This window comes from Xiphias gladius, chromosome 21 (genome assembly GCF_016859285.1).
Source record: "Xiphias gladius isolate SHS-SW01 ecotype Sanya breed wild chromosome 21, ASM1685928v1, whole genome shotgun sequence".
Taxonomy (NCBI): domain Eukaryota; kingdom Metazoa; phylum Chordata; class Actinopteri; order Istiophoriformes; family Xiphiidae; genus Xiphias; species Xiphias gladius.
The window spans coordinates 5,893,916-5,904,473 of record NC_053420.1 but is presented as its reverse complement, the minus strand read 5'-3'; the positions used below and the strand labels follow the sequence as shown (position 1 = coordinate 5,904,473).

Below are 10,558 nucleotides of genomic sequence, written 5' to 3'. Positions count from 1 at the left end.
TGAAATTCTTGACCAGTTCTACTGTCTTGCTGTGGATGGAGGTGGGGTGTGTTTGATGTGTGACCAATTCTTTTGCTCTGGTCAATTTATTTTGTTCATCTCTGCGCAATATTTTAAGATATAAACATTGTTTTATTTAAACTTTTATGTGACATCCAACCTTTATTAATTCTGTTCTTATACTTTTAGTTGAACATGGATGTGGAACCAACCTCTCTGAAAAACGTGTTGTTCATGCTTTTATTCTGAATTCCGAATCACCCGGTTTCCGGTCGTCCTCTCACTGCTGTCACCGACTCGGGAATGCTGAAAATCCATCGGAGCCTTAATTGAAAAACGGAAATGTCACAATATGTTAAAAAAAAACAAAAACGAATGTAGTTTATGTTTTATTATTTGATGTTTACGGAAAATAGACCAAAACGTCGAGGCTGCCACATCTGTCACGTAAACTTTCTCTTCGTCCCCAACATGAGACACAATGGTACGTTCCAAACACCCTGGTCCCGCCCCCTCCGCCACTTCTGACCAATCAGAGAAAAACAGCATGGCGATGGAAGGTGGAAGTTTGTGCGTCCATTCACTGCATTTACATGCTAAATGAAATGAATCACATCATCACTGTCAGCAAAGTGAGGATTGTTTCAGAAATAACGCAATGAAAATTATTTATATATCAATTAACTTCATATAAATTGCAGTAAATAGAAAAAAGCCCAAATCAAATCAATATTTGCTGTGACCAACCTTTGCCTTTAAAACAGCCCCAGTTCTCTTCAGTTCACTTGCACAGTTGTTCATGGTACTTAGCAGGTACGTTCTTCCAAACATCTTGGGGAACATGCCAAAGTTCTTCTGTGGATTTAGTCTGTCTCAGTGTCTCCCGTCTCTTCATGTGATCCCAGACTGACTCCATGATGCTGAGATCAGGGCTCTGTGGGGGCCAGACCATCTGCTTCAGGGCTCCTTGTTCTTCTCGTCTCTGAAGGTGGTTCTTTATGACTCTGGCTCTGTGTTTGGGCTTGTTGTCCTGCTGCAAAATGAATTTGGACCGATCATCATCTTCTCTGATGGTGTTTTGCAATGGATAAAAATCGAAACATGTTACGTTCACTGTATGTCAGACATTTGATTTATAATCGGTTATGGTCAAAATGTTTGACTCAATTTCTCATAATTATGACTTAAAAAGGCACAATTTTGATTTACCAAGTGCATTTTTATTTTAGTAATTTCTAACATTACATCTCTGTTTTTCTTCCCTAATCCACCGGATTGTCGAAACCCATTCTGGAGACAGGTATTTTTAAACTGACCTAAAGAAAGACGTTGACCAGAAATTATAGCACGTTACTTGACAGTTACCATACCCGGGGAGAACTTTCCCATCTCTTTTGCTGCCTTTTATATGAAGGTGAAAGTATCAGAACCGAAAAGAGAGCGCCAACAATCTGACTCGTGCATGGACGTTTCTGTAGACTCAAACTTTATTAAAAATGTCAAAGAACCACTCTGCATCTTGTTTGACCATAATAACAACAATAATAATAATAAATACTTATATTAAAATGTTAATATTTATTTATTAACCATTTCATTGGGTACTGAAGCCAATAAGTTTCCATGTGGTCTAAAATGTGTCATAACAGCTGCTTCACAGGGCGAGGAAGAACCAGCAGGAGCCTACTTCTGCTGATGAAATGAGCATAGTTATCAAACCAGCGTGACTTAGTTTCCTGTCGGGGGCGGTATGTACCAGCCAAAGTAGTCGCTACTAGGTAAAATAAAAATCAATGTGCAATTCATTACTGTGTTTAAAGTAACAAAACCCAACACTGAATATCAGTGATGAAATATTATTTTTGTATATTAAGGACTGTAAATTATACGACATGTACTTAATCACAACATTATAGTCGTACTATGTCGTCCATGTTTCTGTTGACTTTCACTGGTCTACAGTTAACCTGCAGGAACACATTCCCATGCTCAGACTTCATCCCGGTATAAAGAAATCCAAAGGCAGAATGTATTTGCAAGAGTTGTCCTGCGTCTTTTGTCCAGGTGGTTGGGGGGTCACAGGTCAGGGGCTCCAGCGCAGGTCACAGACGAGGGCGATGTGGTCAGAGGGGTGAGCCACGCTGGGCAGAGCCTCATAGGTGGTGACCTCCTGGTGGCTGGGCAGAGGAATCACCTGCTCCACCTGCGCGCGCACACACACACACACACACACACACACACACACACACACACACACACACACAGCATGTTAGCTTCCTGTCGAGCTGATTAATCATACAAAAACAACATTACTCCATTTTAAACTTATCAACCTCTGTTGACATTTCACTGTATTAATAGAAAAAAAGAAAACTGCTCATCAAAAATAAATTGTAACGTCTGGTACAGGGTGCAGTCAGAGTGATCTGTCACTGCTATTGTAGATTTATGTTCCACTTGCCAGCCATTTCTAAAACTAAACTTCTTCGGACACCATAAAGTATCTTTAACCTGTTACCAGACAGCCCCATTTTTGTGCACAAGCCCGAAAATAATGTGCTCAAAATAAAAAAGTTACTGTTCTTTTGATTAGTCTTAATCCTGCTCTAGTTTTAAAAGGAAAATCCTTAAATTTTACAACCAAAAAATCTGAATTAGTTTAAGAGACACTGAACTAAAGTTAAAGAGGCACAAACAGGGTGGAAATGTAAGGTTTGGTTGTTTTTGCATAAAAAAAGGCAATATGAGGCCTGAAGTGGGACCTTTTGTGCGACAAATACTTTGGAGCCTTAGCAACAAGTCTGAACCAGTTCTGTGTCAACAGCTGTGGCAGTGATATGGGGAATCTAAAACGCTACTGCACAGACAGAATCAGGAGACTTAGAGCTTTCAAACAACGTGTAATTTGTCAAGCTTGTGTGAACACTGAGTCCAGTACAGACCAATACACACCTAAATATGTGTGTAAAGTGAGAGGTGTGTTACTGTCAGGGTAATGTCTGCAAACGTGTGCCTATCTAATGTGTATTTAATGTGTTTTTACTGTCATGTTTGTAATCTCTGTTTGATTCAGCAGTTCCCTTAATCCAAGACAATTTTCTCCCATGGGAGACAATAAAGTAACTTTAACCTAAAGTAGAGCTACCAAGGCCGAGGCGTCCAATGAGTGGGAGGGTGTATTTTTAAAGGTCAATGGTATCCTACGGTCGTTGGCTCCGATGGTCTGTAGTGGGTCACAAAACGATTCTTACGCAACGCCACAGACGTCAAACTTCCAAATCCTGTAATCTGGAAATTATTTACCGATGTGGTCTGTCTTTCAGAGCCAAATTTAAGTCAATAAAAATTTTTGTTTTTTTTGTTTTTTTTTAAATTATGAAAAATCAGGAGTATAGTACTGCACGTTATTCTAACCATTTAAGGTACATACCCCCCAGGGGAATGGCATACACAGCAATTTAGACTGGACTGGCACATAAATCTACAATAGCTGTAGTAGTGGCACCGCAGTAGCAGTTAGCAGTGGTAGTGATTACAGTAGCAGTACCACTAACAGCAGCAGTTGCAGTACCAGCTGTAATCCTATAGTAGTAGTAGTAGTAGTACAAGTAGCTGAAGTGGTATTGTAGTGGTAGCAGCTGCAGGAGTTGTAGTATTATCAGTATCAGTGGGTGTGTTTCCATCCTCCTGTTTGTATGCACATTTTCAATTTGCACATAAGAAAACCTGAGTAGAAAAGCCAAGAATTCAGGGGAAATAAAAAAAAAAACCTTCCAAAATAGTTTTTACGCTTGGCTGAGGTGGAAAAGCTCACGTATCAATTGAAGCTTGAAATGCTGCAAAGTGCAATGGAAAACAGACTTAACCAGTAAATCATGACATAAATGAAGCATGTGAAGCAAAAATTAGGAGGAAAACATCAGTTATGTGTGGACCGATGAGGAGACTGTAACTTTCCTCTGATTCATTACAAAACAACGTGTATCGTTTCGTGTATGAATTAGTCAATAATCATTTTTTTTGCATTCATTCATCCATCCATCTATCCATCTTTAATGGGACCCAATTAGAGAATTAGTGCCACGAACTGTTTATCTTCGTGACCTAACTCCTAATATTGACATAACGGCAGTGGATGGGAACACACATTCATTTACGTTCTCGTTTGCTGGTTTTCTTGAAATTTGGTCAAAATTTGCCACACGTTTGGATAGACACCCGTCTGGTATCAATATCAGTACCTGCATGCTTTCCGGCTGTACGAAGATGTAGTCCAGGCAGCCGTGAAATCCTCCCACATAGTTGGTGTAGGCCGGCTGGCTGCAGGCGCTCAGCAGCGGGGGGAAGGCAGAGCGCAGCTCCATACTGCAGGACTCCTCCGGGCCCGAGCTGCTCCAGTCCGCGTGCTGCTGCGGAACCACGGCCTCACTGACCAGCTGGAACACACCTGAGGAAGGCGGAGAGAAACAAAGAGGGCTTGCACGGCTAGAGTAATAAGATGCGTCATGGCAATACTGTTTTTTTTTATTGGCCGAACGTGTAAGTCCACAGGTGGAAGTTGAACAAAGGTGAACTTAGGAGTTGCCTCAGCCCATCACAGCTCAAAACAACAAACTTGTTTTTCCAGATGTGGTTGTTGAGGGCTTCAACTGACATTAATGAAAGATATAGTCGATATTCAAAGACTGGTACTACTCTGTCCATGCCTTTAGGTGTGGAGTTACCTGAGTTAGGGGAGGAGTTGAAGTCACCACAAAACACCAGAGGGGCTCCAGGTGCGACCTCGCTGATCACATGACTCAGGTGCCGCAGAGCCACGCCCATCTGGACCAAGCGAATGTTCCCTCCTTCAAAAAAAAAGAAAATTATTCCAGTTTTTAGAAGTTTTTTGTGTTCTTCTGTAAATTAAAAGGTACGGATCATCACTCTGCTTTCTCATAACAGTGACTAAGGTGTGATCATACAGAGGAATGAGTTGTTTTACCTTTCGGGTGCCAGTACAGGTGAGTGTTGGCCACACAGACCTTCCTGCCTGGTTTATTCAGGTCCTCGAGCACACTCGCCTGCAGAAAAGTTAGGGATTTGTGAAGCTGACAAAAGCTGAGGGTTAACAACAAGGGGGGGGCAACAATTATTTTCATACATCAATCAAAATTCAATTTTTGAATTAGCTTAGAGAAATCCCCATAATCAATTTTCATGTAAATTAAACCCCCAAATTCCAAGACACATTACAGAGGACATGGCAACAGCATCTTCAATTGTATCTATGACTCTGATCACATGTTTAAATATCCTGTTTTATCTTGTAGGCAGTCATCTGTTTCGATTAATTTCAGTGCGTATGAAATTCTATTTGGACGGACTCAAAACTTGCTTGAGATACATAATCCGTCAGCACAATGATGTGAAGTATATTTGATTTGTAGTTTTAAGGACCCTGATATTTGGGTGTCTGGGAAGTAAATATTCAAGATAGTCACAGGTAGTTTGAGGCACAAAACTACAGGACAAAAATGAAACAGCCCTGAGTCCTGTTACAAATTATTCTCAGGGGAACTGCGGTACCTGCAGCGAGGTGGATCTCTGCAGTATGTTGTCCTTCAGGGCGCCGTTAGCAGAAACCTTCTCCAGCAGCTCAGAATGGATGGGGTCAGAGGTCAGCGCCTCGCTCAGCACGATGTCATGACGGCTCAGCAGCCGGAACTTTGACCTACGAACACAGCATGACGTCATTTTTAAATTACCCGACTTAACCCGGGATTCAGGTTTAAAACTTCAACACCGGGCAATGACCTGGGAGCCGGAATATGCAAAAATAAACGACTAACAGTAACAATGATAACAAATCCAACCATAAGGGAAATATACTTTCCCCAAAGCTTCCCGATCAAAATAAAGATCTAAATATCATCAGTGAACTGAGCCTAAATACAGGAAGGACAGCGCGGCCCAGTCTGTTGTTCCAAATGTGCCATTCATTTGAATGTGACAGCAGCATTTTACACCTGCAGATGTAGACACGATGTCGCCACCTACAGGCAAAGAAAATTACAGCCCGTGCAGTTGTAACATTTGTGCAACCTGCCCACTAGAGTTACAGCTGAGAGTTATATTTATTGCTGCATTATATATATATATATATATATATATATATATATATATATATATATTTTTTTTTTTTTTTTTTTTTTTTTTGTCTCTGAAAAATTTCTTATGTTAATTATTTGCAGAAGCAATAGACAAACTGTTGTAAGCATTAAATAAACAGACATCAGGCGAATTAAATTTCTGACAATTCAAGGTATAAGCATAGACAAATTAAATATTTTCATTTATCAGTCCTGATTACTGCAACATTGATCACAATGGACTGATACACCCAGGAATGTTAAAGCTATAGTTACCACAGTATAAAGTGTATCACAAAATCCCAGAGGGTTGAAAAATTTATATCGTCTCACGATATTGCCGTGTCCCCCAAAGATGTATCAACAGGTATCAAATATTGTAAAACATACACAGCCCCGCACATGACATGAATTCAGACTTGTAGAAGAACGTCATCCCTGTGCTCTAAGAGTAAAGACCCAATCAAATCCTGACTGCCCCGAGCAGGAGCACCTCCAAATCTCCCCACTGTGGCTGCATCAGGCTATACTTAAAAATAAATAAATACAAAAACAAACAAAAAGGACATCTATCTTAGATTCAGACATCCAGCGGAGCTGACCTGCGGTAGAAAGTGGCCATTCCTTCGTGCTGTTTATTTTTGATCCTGAAAACTCCGTCCAGGCCGAAGGCATCCAGAGCTGGAGTCAGACTGTCCACAAACACCCCTGAGGAGGGTCAGAGAGGAGAGTCACATATCCATCATAAGATGGTACTTAACAGAAAAGATGGAAACTAACTTTTTTAGTGTGGGTCTTCATCTGCTAATGATTTTTGAGTTTGGTTGCAATAACAATTCAGTGAAATGAAGGGGCATAAAAACAAGATCATTTATCTACTAAAAGGAAATATCCACCACAAAGCTCACTACAGCAGTTTTCTCATATCACACAGATTGCAGCCAAAATTAAGTGAAAAATGATGTCGTCAAATGACGAACCCTCCCGAGCAGCAATCAGCTGAAATGAACTCAGTGTCGGGCTGAATAATGAAGTGGAACCAAAAGGCGTCTGAGTCGGAATAACAGGCTGATAAATCGCATCTTTATGAAGCTTATAACATTCAGGCTTTTAGCCGACACAGTGTCAGAGATGAGCTGATTCAACTGAGTGGTCAGTTTTAAAGCTGTAGTGAGTGACAGAGATGTATCAACCTTGAAAACAAGGCATCCAACATTATCCGTGATCTTCCTGATTGATTAACCGATCCAACTTTTTTTTTTTCAATTAATTGATATACTGTTTTGTCTATGACTTTTTTTTTTTGGCCTTTTACCTATTGCCTACTTTACATTACTTTACGTTCATGCATCAGGAGTAATTTGGAGTTTGGTTTCGCTCAAGGACACTTGAGGATCAAACCACTGATCAGAATGGACCGTGAACCAGAATTTGTTTAGCATTTGTGTTTGATAAATGACTTAACAGAGTTAACTGATTTTCTATCAATAAACTGGTTGTTTCAGTATTGATTACTTTTGTCAACCTCCTGCAGACAGATAATGTCAGCGTTGTATCCGGCCAGCTCCTTCTTGATCAGGTTCTGTCGATAGTCCAGCTGCAGGGCGTAGGGGGCGCAGTACGGGTAAAGCACCGTCTTGGACAGTTCTGTCTGGGCGTAGACATCAGCGAGGATGTTGTAGGACACCACCCTCATGGCCGGCCACTCAGTCTCTTTGACGGTGTACATGTGTCGGTTGTCAAACGTGCACACGCCTGGTCCGGCCTCCACGGCTCCCACAGAGACCAGCTCCTTGGCCTGGCCGCTGCGACTTCCATCCTTGGGTGTGCAGCGGAGTTTGAGCCTGCAGCCGATGTCCTGGTTGGACGGGACGTGGACTCTCCCGCATCCAACCTGGGTCCAACCTGGATCCTGACCTGGAACCTCCCCAGCAGCTTCGGGGCTGGGTCAGGATGGGCAAGAAAGAGAAAAATAAGGACAGAAGTGCTGGATGTCCCATCATGTCTTCAACTAAATTAGATTAAAGCTAAGGTTGTTGTACTTGGCCCAAAATCAGTGTGATTCCCAACAACCTTGGTATTGTCGGTAGTTGTACAGTCCTGCTTTCTCAATGTAAAAAAAAAAATGTGCAAAATAAGGAACTTATAACCCCTGATGACCTGGAGAACGTTGTAAGTGCTATGTGCCATGCTGTTTTTTAATTTTCTTTATGCAGCCCCACTCTGCGGAGACTTTCTACAATAAATTATTGCCTATGATCAAGTTGGAGTGAATAATAAAACATATTGTTTTGTTTGCATTTACTTACATCAGTGGCACATTTCCTCAAGTACTGTACTTAAGTACGGTTATGAACTGCCTGTACTTTACTTGATTATTTCCAATTTATGGTATCTTATAGTTCTACTCCGCTACTTTACACAGGAAAACATTGTACCTTTTACTCCACCACATTTATGTAACAGCTATAGTTACTAGTTATTTTGATTTAACATACAAAACATATGTTCAACCTATAAAATATGATGCATTCTTATATTTCACAGGTTCTGCACGGCCACACGGGTGTTGTCAGTTAAGTGGCTCAGTGGATCTGCTTTGGCTGGAGAACGAAACTAACTGATGTCCTGAAAAATGTTAACCTTTTCTTTTTAAATCTTGTGTTCGTATTATCTTGAGCGCACAACGCTGGAGGTAGATTCAGAGTAACAGTTTCCAATTCAGCGGTTAACCACTATACTTAGACATGTCAAATCTCAAAGTGGGTTTCAAACAGCTTGGAGGCTTTCACTAGGATGTTCAAAACCCATTCCCGACAGTGACTGGATCATTTTCCCTTTACCTTTCCCCTTCGTCCACCACTACTGAGATGACACTGACATGATGGGGCAGGCTCTGAAACAAATGTAAGCTTCTCACAGGCAGGATTTAGTGCAGAGCTTTTATACTGGATTGCAGTGAAAGAAACTGACTCTGCGTCGTACACACAGTCAGTAACACCTACTTTTACCTTGTGTTTGGGGCTTTCTCTTTGTACCAAGTGAACTCGCAGTCTTGGAGGTTCCCAAACTCCAGCTCCAGCTTGGGGCAGGCGGGGAACCCGGCCAGCAGGGACGCCGGTAGCTCGGCGGTGGTGAAGGTGGGAGCGTTCCTCTGCACCGAGAATTTAACCACCCCCACCTGCAGCACGGCTCCGTCCCGCCACGCCTCCGAGTTCAGCACCGTGTCCGGCACCTCGTCCCCGTCGTAGTACAGCTTCACCGCGGCGGGCTCCGGGGCCTCACACGGCTGCTGCACCCTGTTCTTCTTCGACTTCTTCGCCTTTCCTTGACCCATGGCGATGCTGTTGGAGATCCGGGCCAGGACCTTACCCAGCGGCTCGTCCTGGTCCCGAAGCATGTGCTTGTGGCTGCCTTCCAGGGAGAAGGAGATGGTGAGTTTGGGCTCCCCGGGGAGGCACCTCACCACGGCGAGCTCCATCCTGCCGAGGAGACGGCAGCAGGCTCGGATCGGAGTCCTCGGTGAGGAGAAGGGCAGGCGGCAGTGTAGCAGCGTGAGCGCAGCGGAGAGGCGGTTCAACATGAAGTTGAACCTCCGGCGGTCTGGTAACACAGAAGGTTGGAAAATAAAACCTTTACTTTAAACAACGTGTAGTATTTTATATTTACAAAAGGTTGTGCATTAGCTGTCAGCACTTCCCCGACATTAGCATGAGTATTCTTGTGCAGTTCTTCTTCTTCTACTGCTTCCTCTTCCCGAAGTTTTGTGGCGGATGGCAAACAACGAATTTTCCCAACCGCCGTAAAACTGAACCAGTTAGTGGCATTACCGCCACCAACTGGTATGGAGTGGGGACTGTCACGCCAAGCCTATATTATATATATTATATTATATTTTATAATATTATTATATTATATATTATATTATATTATATTATATAATAATGATGATAATAATGATAGATAGGCAAATTAATAAATAATAATAAATACTATTATTATTAAAATAAATACATAAAATAAAAATGATCCTATCCCCTCAAGCCAGTTTGCTATTCTAAGAAAATAAAACAGAAAGCATTTTATCCTGAACTTCTTTGCAGAATATTCCATAAATCAAAGTTTAGTACAAGTACAAGCCCTGCATTCAAAATTCTGCTTGAGTAAAAGTATGTAAGTATTGTCAGCAAAATGTATTTAAAGTACTAAAAGTACCTCTTCAGCAAATACTCTTTTTGACTGATATTTTATTGTTATATATATAATGTTATTAGATTGTAAATACAGATGTATAAAGCTGTTAAAAAAAGCGTAGTGGACTAAGAAGCACAGTATTTCCTGCTGAGACGCATTGACGTAGAAGTAGCATAAGATGGATATTCAAGTAAAGTACAAGTCCCTCGAAACTGTACTGAAGTAAATGTACT

General features: G+C 41.6%; 1 protein-coding gene across 1 annotated transcript; it reads right to left on the bottom strand.

The window, feature by feature from the left end:
* Positions 1–1,226: 1,226 nt before the first annotated feature.
* Positions 1,227–9,916, bottom strand: pde12 (phosphodiesterase 12). Its single transcript, XM_040116434.1, has 8 exons — positions 9,143–9,916; positions 7,647–8,074; positions 6,734–6,839; positions 5,569–5,713; positions 4,985–5,063; positions 4,725–4,847; positions 4,242–4,447; positions 1,227–2,203 (listed from the first exon to the last, which is right to left on the bottom strand). Exons 1-8 carry the CDS (start codon positions 9,712–9,714, stop codon positions 2,084–2,086), a joined length of 1,779 nt encoding a protein of 592 aa, XP_039972368.1. The 5' UTR covers positions 9,715–9,916; the 3' UTR covers positions 1,227–2,083.
* Positions 9,917–10,558: the final 642 nt, after the last annotated feature.